Raw genomic sequence first — 13,603 nt, 5'->3', positions numbered from 1 at the left:
TTATGACACAATGTTGTAGAAGGATGTCAAATTTTTTGCATTACTATATTTTGACGAAACCAACTTGTAAGAAGACGTCAAGAAAGGGGCAAGACCATAAACAATAAACTAGCTCATGTACTGCTCATGACATCCAAGAACAATTGATGTTAAATGAAAATTTTTATGAGAATTATTAAGAGAGATATCTAAAAAACATTTGGAATCACAATATCATATCATTTGAGTCATATATGCATTTATCATATATATATATATATATATATATATATATATACACACACGAAAATGATATTCTGCGCGCCCGTGCACGACGTCGAATCCACCGTTCATCACCGATCGCGCGCCGCATCTGACCGTCCAAAACTGAGAATGTACAGTGCTCCGCATCCCGACCCCCGCCGCAGCTGCAGCCCCTCGCCATGCCGTCCGACCATCGCCGGCCGCCAGACCGGGCCCGATCGACGCGCCACTCGCCGGCGCGTCGATCGGCGTCGGATTCCACCTGGATTGTGGTTGGAATCCGGCGCAATTTGACCGGAAATCGGCCGCGATTTGGCAGCCAGTGGTCGCGCGCTAGATTCGGCGATTTCCGGCCGAATTCGTCGGATTCCGACCAATCCGGAATCCGACGTCGGCCGACGCGCTGGCGAGTGGGGCGTCGATCGGGACCAGTCCGGCGACCGGCGGTGGCCAGACGGCGCGGCGAGGGCGGGCAGAAGCGGCGGAGGTAGGCGGTGTCGGGCATGGGATCGCACAGGCGATGTCGCGCAGAATATATATATATTGGGATAGATGCATGCCGCTTAACAAGAAAATACATCAATATTTTGATGATGATCACACGAGTGTTGATGGCAATGGCGAAGCCAGCTCGAGTGATTTACCCGGACTGATCCTGAACTCGGAACTATGTCAACGATATACCCCGGGCTACCTTCTTATTAGTTTTTCTTAAATTTTCTTTTCTCCCCTTCATAAATTCAATTTATTTTCCCTTTCGATGTCGTCGGGCCCCCGGGCTATAGCTCGGGTAGCCACAAGGGTGGCTCCGCCCTTGGTTGATGGGACACATATGATGGATTATTTTTTGAATCATGAATTCTAAATCAGATGAACTCAATAAATATGCAAGATCTAATATCATCGATAATATAATGAAATTAAATTGTATAAATTAAAGACGATGAGTTTAAATACAATAAAATTATCATCATCTTTGTGTCATCCTCGCAATTCGATGATCCTGTGAAGGAACAAGAGGCGCGGATCTTCCATCGGAATTGAGCGACAACACTGTATTCTCATTAATGGATAGCAGGGAGATCTCGAATTCTCAACAATCCTACAGGGATCGATCACACCCTATATATAGATATAGACCCGATTCCGTTATCAACCCATCAACAATAATGAAATTGGTTAACGAATTTTACACATATAAAATTATATTCAATAATATAAATCCATAATTAATCTTAATTAATTAATTAGATCATTTAATGGGTTTGATTCATAATAACATTAATCTCTGTGCTACAAAATAACATATTAAACCAACCAAATAGAGAAATAAAATCCATCAAAATAAACTCTTTCCTATAACATTTGTAGCGTTAGAATAACTATTGTTCAAATTACATACTCACATAATTGGATATCAAGCAATCACAATTATAAATGATTGTAATAGAATCCAGGTATTCTGACGGTCATGAGAGAGATCTATCCTAATCACACAACGGTAATTAATTATCTTGTCTACCTAGCAAATAATTTAGTTTTTGATTGCAGAGAGAGAGAGAGAGAGAGAGAGAGAGAGAGAGATGTAGTGAACTAATATATGAGAGACCACTGAAAACATGGAAAATAAATGTACTCGTCAGAGACCCTTTGAAACCTAACTTTGTTTTCTCAAACAAAAACAACAAACTTGTTATGTGCTTGAAACTATTAAGCATGAATAAGTAGAAGTTGTATGCTAATTAGATCTAAAAAAATTGTTTGCTAACAACAGAACCGAAAAAAGGAAAAGTTATTAGATTTTCATTTTGACTTGGTTGACAAATTCAAACATAAACACAGGTTGCTCTTCTTTACTTCTCCTCCTCTCAAGCAGCATGAGCAGCCCATCAATAAATGCAATTCCACCCTCTCTTCACCTTCTGCAATAACTCCTCTCTTCCCATTTCTCCACCCTCTTCCCTTGCTTTCTCCTCCCCTCTTCCCCTAAATTCCTCCACCTCCATCAAATAATTAAGTGTTGAAGAAGAAGAAGAAAAAAGAAGAAGAAGAAGAAGAAGAAGAAGAAGAAGAAGAAGAAGAAGTTTAAGCTTATATGTAGCTCACTGTCTTGCTTGAGCTTCTATTAATGCACGCACGCATTCATGCTTCTTCTTCCTCCATTAATGGTGATAAAACCATCTTGTCATCTCCCCAATCATGAGCTCTACTTGAATGAAACACTGCCTCCACTTTGGCATTTCCTCAGGTGAGCCTCTTTCTATCCATAATGACTAATTAGTATAAGATAAATCAGACACCCAACCGTTTGTTTATTTATTTATTTATTTTCCTTTTTGCATACACATGTTCTATGAGTCGACTTTGCGTGAGCTCTTTTCGCCCTTATTGTATCCAAAAAAATATACATTCTGAGGGTGCACTGCACTTGCCTCGCCAAAGTTGTGAGAATATATTTTGGATCGGGTAGACCTTGCTACTTGCCAAGTTTTGAGTACCCATTTTGGCTATAAAACCAGGGATGGAGCTAGGTGGTGAATTGTGTGCATGCATTCCATTAATTAGGGTTTTAGGTCTAGTTCTAGCCATGAATTCCTAAAGAATGGATGGAAGGGTAGGCTATTTTGTGATCATGAATTTTCTTTTATCATGTGTTTAGCAATAGATCTATTTGTGGTCTAACTCAATTATTGAAAATCTCATAGGTTCAACTATTTCCATCTCCTTTTGCGCTTGCGCTTAGAGATAGATTTCCTATAGTTGTTGTTCTTTCTTGTAGATCTGAAATGAATGATGTAAACACTTTTGGTGATCGGGAACTTTTCCTTGACTTGGTGGTAGCATCAAGTGCCGATGAACTTTTGTGTAACAATTGCCCCGATTCGACTACTCATCAATGATCATCTCTATACCAATCACAGTAATTTGATAAGTCATCACCAAATAGACTATTCTTGCTTATAGTTTTCATTTTGAACATATCGATGTTCGTTTATTTCTTTGATTGATTTCAAATCGGAGAAACACACAACCATCTTTCCCTTACTATGGGTTTACTAGTTTATTTTTATGCTTATATATTTCTAATTTTATTTAAGATTATTTATTTGTGGAACTATGAAAAACTTTTTCCTTATCAACTTCATGCCTAATTTATCTCACTTATCACTACCAAATGTTCTTAATGACAAAATCCTCTATCGAAATTAATTACTTTCCAAAAACAAGTTATCATTGTCTTCTTTACTATGTGCCTACAAAGATAGTTGTTTGGGTTTATGTAGCTATAACTTTCCTCATGGTCATTTTATTTTGGAAGCTTACTATCTTTGCTAATGGTTTCTATTTTCTTTGCTCCAATAATTTTTAGCTCGTTGAATAAATTTCATAGGTAATAACCTTCTTTTTCATGCTTCTTGCATGTTGATCGAGTTTCTAAGGTAATAAAGATATAATTTACTTAGTTTGTCATATGCACTTTCAATCTATGGTAATCTATTGTATTGTCGAAATCTTTTGAAACCATTTTAAGGAGAAAATCTTATGATTATTATCTATCTATCTTATGAGGAGAAAGATATTTATACTTTCTAATCAATTGTTGTGATATACTTGTTCGGCTTGTTTATAGTCACAATTCATCGACATGACTGAGGAACAAGAACAAAATGTTATACCAAATGAGGCGACAATGATGGATCAATTATTCGATAGCATTCTGGACGGCAACGATCACTTCCCTAACAGCCTAAGAACTGATGTGATCATCACATCCAACATTGCGGGAGATTCTCAGAATCTTGGGAAGAGAAAGATCAATCATAGACATACAACCGAACAAATCCAACGACTCGAGGCGTAAGATTGTTTTTCAAGTTATCTATTTATATCTATCTATATTGGCTTGATATTAAAAAAAAATAACAGCATATTTTAATGATCATTAATTTATTTTAGGTTCTTTCAAGAATTTCCTCATCCGGATGACAAACAAAGGAAGGAGTTGGGGCAAGAACTTTGTCTAGACCCAATGCAAGTGAAATTTTGGTTCCAAAACAAGAGAACACAAATAAGGGTGAGAGGATCATGTTTATAGTATAGTTCGTCACACTCGAACTAAATTAGTTGATCGAATCAAAAACTCAAATAAGTTTATCTTTTACTTGTCCACTTCGCTTGACTCGATCTATGATATTATTACAAGTAAACTAAACTAACACTTGATGGATGGATCACTTTCAATTGTATCTAACTATTTTTATGCCATTTAAGTGATTTGCATCTAAATTCTAATGTAGAATCAACTTGAGCGAGAGGAAAATCAAAGGCTGAAAGAAGAGAATGAGTTTCTTCTATCCGACAACTTGAAGTTGAAGGAAGCACTTAACAGTGCTTGTTGTCCCAACTGTGGTGGCCTGGCCTCGCTCGGTGAGATCTCTATCGACGAGCAACAACTACTAGCCGAAAACAGTCGTTTACGAGATCAGGTATTATTACTATAAGCATTGATCGCCTAATAACAAGGGAGTGCATCGATCAAAATCTTAACATATTCAGTTACATTTGCGATAGATTGAAAGGGTCACTGCAATGGTAGCAAAGCGCACAGGCGCACAGCTGATACCGTTCCAAGCATCTAGAGTTGGAGCTCAACCTAAAGCAGGTTCGGGTTCGAGTTCAAGCAAAAAGAATAAGCCTGAGTTTGGGAAGTCGGCAGCTTTTGCTTTGGCTGAGCTTGCCATGGAGGAGCTTCTGGCACTGGCTAAGCTGGGAGAGCCGATGTGGATCGCCGGCCGCGACGGGATCACTGAAGCCTTAAACCAGGTTGAGTATGCCCGAGCTTTCACTAATGGGCTCGGACCCAAGAATGAGAACCTGAGCACCGAGGCCACCCGGGCCACTGCCATTGTAGCCATGCCTGCAGAGACGCTGGTGGACATGTTCATGGACGTGGTAGGCAGATTTGGTGATGGAAATGTGTAAAATGGAGCAGTGCAAGGTCTTATCTTTGTGGATTTTGATGCTGTGCAGGATAAATGGATTGCGTTGTTCTCCAGCATTGTCACAGGAGCAGCCATTGTGGAGGTGTATTCTGCTGGAGCAGCAGGAAGCTACGACGGCACTCTGCAATTGGTAAAGTTTCAACTTTGGAGCTAGGTTCTTCTTCCCTAATCCGATTATCTTGTCCAATCTTGAAGCTGAAATTTTTTGTCTTTTTCAGATAACGGCTGAGTTACAGGTCCCAACCCCTCTCGTTCCGGTTAGGGAGGGCTTGTTCTTGAGGCACTGCAAGCAGCATGAGGGAGGACTGTGGGCTGTGGTTGATGTTTCCTTCGAAGTGCGCCAAAACCCCATGGCAAAGTTCCGGAGAAGGCCCTCCGGATTCATCATTCATCAAATGCCTAATGATTGCTCAAAGGTAGTGGACCTTTGATCAATGAATTAGAAGGGTGGGTGATTCTTTCGTTTCTGATTCTCATTTTACGTGGCTTGTAGGTCACATGGGTGGAGCATGTTGAAGTGGATGACGGAGAGGTTCATGACATGTACAAGGGAATCGTGAAATCTGGTCTTGCATTTGGAGCAAAAAGATGGTTAGCGAGAATGCAAAGGCAATGCGAGAAATTAGCCAGTCTCAGCAATTCCACTACTCATATAGGTACTGCTGTTTCATTCTTCTTCTTCATAAACTAAAACTCCAAAAATGCTTGGTTTCACGCATGGTGATTGACTATTTTCTTCTTGTTATATATATCTTCCATGTCTTTGGTAGGGAACGCTGAGGTGACCGAGAACATACTAAAGCTATCGGAAAGGATGGTGATGAGCTTTTGCAGTGGTGTAAGTGGCTCTCTGATTCACCAGTGGGCTGAAGTAACTGGTGCTGCTACAAATGAGGTGATGATCAGGAGCAGGAAGAACAATGGAGACCCAGGGAGACCTGCCGGCACTGTACTTGGTGCTAGCACATCGATCTGGTTGCCAATCACTCCCAAGAGAGTTTTCGATTTCCTGTGCAATCTGCCGACGCGCAACCAGGTACAGAAGGCTAAATACTTTGGTGCCATATCTGAGCTGATCAAATGGCATGGGCTCATCTTTAGTTACTTGTCTTTGCACAAATTTGATTGTTCCTGTGAAACAGTGGGACATTTTGCTCCATGGAGCCATGGTTTATGAAGCAGCTACCGTTTTAAACAGCCAAGAAGAAGGCAACTGTGTCTCCATATTTGCAGTCGGAGTAAGTCCAAAGGGGGAAACAAAACTTGTTTATCTTGCTTGCTTTTTAATTACTTGTGAATTGCCAGTATGATTAGTAACTATTGGTGATAAATCTAGCTTCCCGACGAGGGGAACACGACGATGATACTACAAGAGATCTGCAGTGACTCGACTTGCACATACATGATTTATGCTCCTGTCGATGCTGCCATAATCAATGCAGTGCTTGGTGGTGGAGACCCCAACTTTGTCGCACTGCTGCCTTCAGGCTTTGTCATATTCCCTGATGAAAATTCTTCCATGCAAAATGATGAGGCTAAACGTGAGGGGTGTCTTCTTACTGTGGCATTTCAGATCTTCATAGACTCAACTCCTGATTCTAGGATCCCTGCTGGAACTATTGACATAGTGAACAGCCTTTTGTCTTGCACCTGTAGCAGAATAAGAGCCATTATCTCATCCAATAATCTTCAGTAATACGGGTAATAAGAATTGTAGCTTTTGGATATGTCATTGATTGGTCGTTAGGTTTATGCTTGATCACAAGCAATGTACTTGTTTTTCATTCAACAACTCATCCTATTCCATAATTTTGTGGCCAAATTTTACAGGAGCAGCTGGTGCTTATGCAAATGGGAATTCAAGAGTGCCTGTACTTTCCTACTCATCTGTTCAAACCTTCAGAGTCTTCAATAAAAAAGAAAGAACAAAACTGCACAACTCATCAATTTTTCTGTCCCTACTTTGTGACTGTAATCCATGAACAAAAGTTACATGCCCATCGTGGTTATGTTAACTTGGTCTTGTTTGCCCATCGTTGAACTTGAATGTCTGTGTCTCTTAAGCAGGATGTTTTGCATGAATAATGATTGCGTATCACCATCAGATTTGCTTGGCTGTGATATGGATTCAAGTGTTGATTCTTTCAGTTCTACGAGGAATGGGGCAAATACTCATGTAGGTATCAACTACGTCAATCCATGGGAATAATAAATGATTATTGTTTAACAAAGTATACGTAGATAGTGAATTATGTAAATTTTATGATAGTTTTTTCTTTGTGAAATAGATTTGGTCAGTCCATATTATATATAGATCAAGATTATTCCATGAGATGGAGGTGGAGGTGATTTCACATTCACATTCACATTCCATTTTCCCATCCTATTTGATTCAACTAAATTGACTATAATAAATTTATTGGAGAGAAGAAATATTCCGAATGCTTATAAGAATCATTTTTTTCCAATATATTTCGGTATATAATAGATTCCAAAAATATGGTATCCACTAACATCAGAAAGCGGCTAATTCTGTCCGACCGTATCCACGTGGGAGTGGCTCCGCAGCAGTGGATGGAATCTCCGCGGGGCCCACTGCCCATGAAATTTTATGTTTCCTCGGATGAAATGAAATGAAACTAAACGAGAGCCAAATGAGCACGAAACCTCGCCGCTATAAACAAGCGCGTCATCGCCTCCCGCAACCTCGTGCTTCCGGCGCTCGAGCCATCGCGATGGGGCGCATGCACGGCGCGGGACGGTTCCTCGCTTCCCCCTCCGGATTCGGCTCTGGCGTCCAGACTGGAAGGGGCAGCGACCTCCAGGACCTCTACGAGGAAGACGTGTGGACCGCCTTCCCCGAGGTTTCTCATCGCCACCTCTCCGACGACGACGACGGCCGCTGGCATGACACGAGCGTTGCCTCCGACATCCGGTGGGTCCACAGTAAGGTCGGTGGCCTTTCTCTCGCCTTAGAGGACTCCTACCGTGGTACAGACGCTCGTCCTCTGCGAAAAAGGCGGCAGCCGACTTTCCCGGCGTCGGCGCCGGTGGACGTGCCTACCTGGCCGAAACATCACTTGCCGGGATCGGGTGGGCCACCGTGGGAGACAGAGGAGGAGGAACCGGAGGGGGATTGGATGCCGCCGCATGAGTACTTGGCGCGGGCGCACGGGCGGAGCGCGGCGACGGCGTCGGTGTTGGAGGGCGCCGGGCGGACGCTCAAAGGCCGCGACATGAGCCGGGTCCGGGATGCCGTCTGGAGTCAGACCGGCTTCTTCGGCTGAACCCGACCGGCTCGATTAATTCTTTGCTATGTGTTTTTGTGTAATAGCTGTGATTTGGCCATGTAAAAGTCCGATTCAATGGTTGCCAATGAGCTCAATGTTGAAAATTATAATCTATCTCAATTCACGAAAAATTAGTTTATGAATTTGTGATGAACAAATTTGATATTAAATTTAAGAACTAATAAATTTAGTTTATTAATATTTATGATGAAAATTATAAACAACTTATGAATAAATTTATTTATTAATTTATGTAAAATGTATTCATATATTTTATTTTAAAATTTTTATTTAAATACATAAAAATATGATAATTTATAAAATTTTATAATCTTAAAGTATTTATAATATATTAAATAAATATTTAATCTAAATTATAAGGACAACAATTTTATTAGCTGATTTACAAAAAATCTAATCTCCATTCGACCTTGATAAAATCATTAATAAATACAGTTAAACTCAATTAGTTTAGGGAGGAGGAGAGCTTCACATGCAAATTGTATCAAGCCCTCTCGATCGAAATAAATCTCTCTTTGATCTTGTGGCCTTAAAATGAGGGTTGGCTTGATTTTGAATGAAGTCTCTTTCTCGTCAATGGAATGTGGTCCTAGGGGAGGATGATTCATGTTGAAAGCAATAATTGAGGTGGGTTGGACAATAGAAGATGGATCCATTTGCGTTGGATTTGCCTCCACTAGTCAATTTTTTGATAGAGAAACACTAGACAACACAAGTGCTATGTGTCACGGCCTTTTGGAAGCAAGCCACATTGATCAAACACAATTTCACATCTTAAGTTGATGATCGAATCAACAGCGCAAATGATGCACGTCCAATTTCATAAAATGATTTAATTGGAGTTAGAATTTATTATTTATTTAATATTATGACTAAAATTATGATTACAAATTAAGAGGATAGCGACATGCATTTGGAAGTTAGCGTACGTTAATTGGCTCAAATTATCATGCATTTGGCGTGACCTTCCCTTGGTGCAATGTATATGCAGGGACAGTTAATTTTTTATATGATTCAGAGTTGGGCTCCTCTAGAAGTTTTTGTTTCTGTGGTGTGGATTCTATGCGACAAAATAAAAATTATATATTTTATTATATTTTGATTGAGGGAGACATAAATTGGTCTTTTAATTAATTGGACGGAGCTAGGTTAATTATTAATTAGTCCAATGCAATTAAAACAACATTCAATTATTCAATTTTCAACACCATGGTCTCCATCTGAAAATTAATGTGTGCAATGTACGTAATTGTATGTATTTAAACAAAAATACATTTTGTTCTAGTCTAATCTAACATAATCAAATGTTATTGGTCATCCGAACAGGCCTAACGGTCCCAATGATTTGGATGGGCCTAATGGTCTAAATAATCCAAACAGGCCTAACAATTGGAGCAATCTAGATAGACTGGTCGAGTGGAAATAAAGGTCTGGAATCTAGATAGATAGGCCAAATGATCCAGACGTCCATATCAGTTTAACTGGCTTAACAAGCCATATGGTTTGGTAGATTGAACAGTTCAGACAATTCACATGGTTCAGAGATCTAAGTTTCTAGACGAGCTAGTCAGGTGTAATGGTTCAAAATGATTGATAGGAATGGTTAGGTCGATTGGATGAGCTGATAGTCTGGTCAAGTCAGCCAATTTGAATGATCTAGTAGAGTCAATTAAGTCTCAATATATAGGCGACCTAGCTACAAGGAGCCACAATGATCAGTTATTGCATATGAAGCCCTTAACAAGAGTTACAAGATGCATGGCGCTATCACTCCCCTCTCTCTGTATCTATTTACCTCTTCTCCCTTAATGCTTTAGGGATCTTTTCATTTTAGAACTCCAACGATCAATTCCCTCACTGAAAAAAGGAAAATTCACAAACATAGCAGATTCTGTATCAACCCAACATAGGATGATTCTTTCTTTCAGAAGTCTGTGTTCCACAGAGTCTTCTCTCCTTCGCCGCATCGTTGGTGAACCTCTTTGATTCTTTCAGCTGAGTTGCAGATGCCACTGCAGGTCCAGTCAAATGAGGCGACACAGATGTTGCCTGCCTGGGCTTTCCATTCGCAGTCTGCAATCATTCATGCAAGCATAAATCTTATACCTCTGTTGAGATCTATGCACTGGAGTTAGCTGTTTAACTTACCAGGCGGAGTACCACAACACAGTTTCCGATCATCGATGTGTTCGACGTCAAGCCCAATGAACCATGATCCAAGTGAAACATCCTCATTTGCATACTTGTGAAGCACATGCCTGAAGATACAAGAATTAGATTGGTACATTAAAATTTTCTTCACGCAGTAGGAAGCAACCGTAGCATTTAGCTTACTGATTCATGGATATGTAAGTAGCTAAGTCCTTTGATATGGCATATAGCTGACCAGTAGCGTGCCTGAAGTACTTATTGCCTCCGTCCCCAAACTTCCAATACTCAGGTTCATGATATCTCACCCCCCTGCTCAGTAGCAGCTATTATGATTAATAGTTTCACATACTTTAATTTCTTGACTATAAATATTTATAGTGTAGAAAATATGCTTACTTTTGAGCTAGGACTAGACCAGATTTCATGCATCCAATATATACCCGAGGCTTCAACCGATGCTTAGCCAGAGTGGCTCCAAGAGTTGCTGCAGTTTTTGAAGGTAGATGATAGAACATAACACAATTTTACAAATCAAAAGATTATTTCTTGTTGAAGATATTCATGCACACTCTCCACAATCATGTAACGTGCGTTTATAATTAAGTAGTATATTGTTTTGAATCATCTCTTTGATATGATTTGGATGAAGAATGAAAAGGATGATGATTCTTACCAATATTTACATGGACATCATCATCTACTTTGATATAGAAATCTGCATCCCACATAGAGACGGCAGTTGCAAAATATATTTTTGTTTTGGCTGACAACTCGAGGTAGCCTTCGACATGATCCTGGAAATTGAATTTAGCAGCAAAATAAGATCCACATTAGTTTCCATTTTCTTATGAAAATCCAGGAGAAAAATCGAACCAGCCTCATGAAGTCACCATGCTTTCTATGTTCAGCTTCAATTGCCTTGTCCAAAATTCCACCAGATGTAGCACTGAGAGACAACAACTCAGATAAATCAATTAGAAACTTAATTAAAATGAGTATGTTAAATGCTAATTTTTCTCCTACCAAGTTGATAAAAAGATTCACAATGGAAGAATTTAGAAGAAGGCATGATACTAACCTGTGGCCAATAACAAAGCGGACAATAATTCCTTTCTCTTCCTCCAGCTTCTTTCTTTTCTCACCTGCAATATTTTTCACAACAAGAATTTGATGGTCAGATGCAAGAAATTCACCATTTAGCAAGTATATATCAAATCAAATGCAGGTGGTAAAACAACAAACCTTGAGGCATCCAAGTTGCTCGAACTGAATCTCTTCTTCGACGACTGCTAAATGCGGTGTTAATTCCTATGACCATGAGAAATTTCCTCCTCCCAGCTGATTCAGTTGCCTTGAGAGTCTCTGACACTGGAGCGCCATTAAGTATCGACTCCTGAGCAGCTCTGGCAGCTGACAATTCCATTTCTAAGTCTGATATGGTTTTATCTAAAGTCCTGCAACAAAAGAAATGTTCATATTCCACTGTTCATCAAAACTGATCTATGGACAACATCACCTCAGATTACTTACTGGATTATTTGCTGGGTATTTTCAACATTGTTGAGGATGTCTTTAGGCTGTTGCTTTGCATTATTCTGGAACACATGAAAAGGAAAAATAAAATGGTAATGCCAGGAAACATGTGCCAGACTGAGCACAATATAAAAGAAAACAATCAATGCGCATCTTGGAGATGGAGATCTGGAAAGTTAGATCTACTGAGACCTCAAGGCTTAAATTTGGAAGGAAATTAAGAAGATTTGGAGGCTTTAACACCACTTACTGGTCTTGGAACACAGTCACCGGACACGAGATTGAGCTTATTGCCATCTGATCCTGTTGTTGTCCTAATGATGCCCTTGGCTTCAGGCATAGTCCAACTGTCACCAGAGAAAAATGTAAAGTACGTCGGCGCAAGCATGATTTGATCAAAACTAGATGTAACTCATCTCAAAGAAGTTTTCAGAGAAGAGTATATGATAAGTGGCCATTAACTAATGAAATTATATTGAAAGCATCAGGTTTTAGAGGAATGGAGTTCTTATAAAATTTGAGAGAAGAGTTGCAAAATCCAGGTTTTGTAATGATGAAGAAAGAGCACATGCATAGAATTCAGAACTCAGATAAGAAGGAATCTAAATCCAAAACTGGAATCCGTGAAAAGGAGTTTAAGAATGAACAGATATTTAACAATCAAAAAGCTCAAATTAAAAGGAAAAAGGAGCGGAAATCCGCACCTGATGGTGAAGAGAAGACCTACACAGAAGCTTCCAAGGCAAAGAAAAAAGGTCCACTTTTTCGAAACCATTCCCTTAGCCCACACCTCGCCGCCGCCGCCGCCACTGCTTCCTCTCTTGATGCTCATAGCCATTCTCCCCCTTCTCCTTCGCCTCTTATCGCGCCGCCACAAGGACCCTCCAATTCCCACTCCTCATCTCAACTCCCCGATAAAAATCCTCCCTTTCTCATCACACCAATGAAACAGAAGGATCGCAGAGCAGCATCCGGAAGCAAAATTCAACACCGGAGAGGCTCGAATTTGGTATTCAAAGGCCCGGAAGATTGAGAGGAAAGATAAAAATTGGATCTTGGAGGTGGAGTGTCTTCGGTTTTGGACTCTTTCGCTCCACTGGCGGTCTCTTTCACTGTTCGGGGTGGACTATGGAGGAAGGAAATGAGATCCACCAACCGCAGAAGGAGAGGGAAAAGGGACTCGCAACAACAACAATTCACCAAATTTTCTAATTCGTTTTTGTTAATTGTGGTGCAACAGCAACTTGGTAATAATGGCACAAAGATTACAGGGTAATCTAAAGAAAGGAAGAACAAAGATCACACAGCAACTTAGCGATTGCTTCATTTGAAAATTGGTAATAAGAGTAAGATTAAAGAATG

General features: G+C 40.0%; 3 protein-coding genes across 3 annotated transcripts; 2 read left to right on the top strand and 1 right to left on the bottom strand.

Annotated features, from left to right (window-relative positions):
* The first annotated feature begins 860 nt into the window (after nt 1-860).
* LOC141812991 (homeobox-leucine zipper protein ROC7-like) lies at nt 861-6,942 on the top strand. Its single transcript, XM_074700915.1, has 11 exons — nt 861-878; nt 3,875-4,101; nt 4,201-4,318; nt 4,542-4,730; nt 4,816-5,196; nt 5,275-5,376; nt 5,465-5,662; nt 5,740-5,902; nt 6,017-6,282; nt 6,389-6,484; nt 6,583-6,942. Exons 1-11 carry the CDS (start codon nt 861-863, stop codon nt 6,940-6,942), a joined length of 2,118 nt encoding a protein of 705 aa, XP_074557016.1.
* Nucleotides 6,943-7,971: 1,029 nt separating this feature from the next.
* On the top strand, nt 7,972-8,656 carry LOC141813968 (protein S40-6-like). The gene has a single exon (XM_074701970.1). It carries the CDS (start codon nt 7,982-7,984, stop codon nt 8,531-8,533), a length of 552 nt encoding a protein of 183 aa, XP_074558071.1. The 5' UTR covers nt 7,972-7,981; the 3' UTR covers nt 8,534-8,656.
* A 1,570-nt stretch (nt 8,657-10,226) lies between these two features.
* On the bottom strand, nt 10,227-13,378 carry LOC141813091 (putative beta-1,3-galactosyltransferase 2). The gene is made up of 11 exons (XM_074700984.1): nt 12,946-13,378; nt 12,492-12,588; nt 12,239-12,303; nt 11,951-12,162; nt 11,787-11,850; nt 11,582-11,654; nt 11,382-11,502; nt 11,105-11,192; nt 10,892-11,017; nt 10,706-10,815; nt 10,227-10,630 (listed from the first exon to the last, which is right to left on the bottom strand). Exons 1-11 carry the CDS (start codon nt 13,077-13,079, stop codon nt 10,482-10,484), a joined length of 1,239 nt encoding a protein of 412 aa, XP_074557085.1. The 5' UTR covers nt 13,080-13,378; the 3' UTR covers nt 10,227-10,481.
* Between the last annotated feature and the right edge of the window lie 225 nt (nt 13,379-13,603).

This window comes from Curcuma longa, chromosome 20, assembly GCF_044706935.1.
Source record: "Curcuma longa cultivar G26 ecotype Majalengka, Jawa Barat chromosome 20, ITB_CL_G26_1.1, whole genome shotgun sequence".
NCBI lineage: Eukaryota > Viridiplantae > Streptophyta > Magnoliopsida > Zingiberales > Zingiberaceae > Curcuma > Curcuma longa.
This window is presented reverse-complemented; position numbering and strand designations above follow the sequence as displayed.

What these genes read in the sequence shown, in the direction of transcription:
- LOC141812991 (XM_074700915.1), top strand. An exon ending in ACAAGAGAACACAAATAAGG is followed by an intron (nt 4,319 to 4,541) that starts GTGAGAGGATCA and finishes ATTCTAATGTAG; the next exon opens with AATCAACTTGAGCGAGAGGA. An exon ending in TGCCTAATGATTGCTCAAAG is followed by an intron (nt 5,663 to 5,739) that starts GTAGTGGACCTT and finishes CGTGGCTTGTAG; the next exon opens with GTCACATGGGTGGAGCATGT.
- LOC141813968 (XM_074701970.1), top strand. Translation starts at nt 7,982, where the DNA reads ATGGGGCGCATGCACGGCGCGGGACGGTTCCTCGCTTCCCCCTCCGGA.
- LOC141813091 (XM_074700984.1), bottom strand. Translation starts at nt 13,079, where the DNA reads ATGGCTATGAGCATCAAGAGAGGAAGCAGTGGCGGCGGCGGCGGCGAG. An exon ending in ATGGTGACTTCATGAGGCTG is followed by an intron (nt 11,503 to 11,581) that starts GTTCGATTTTTC and finishes TTCAATTTCCAG; the next exon opens with GATCATGTCGAAGGCTACCT. An exon ending in GTGTTGTGGTACTCCGCCTG is followed by an intron (nt 10,631 to 10,705) that starts GTAAGTTAAACA and finishes GAATGATTGCAG; the next exon opens with ACTGCGAATGGAAAGCCCAG.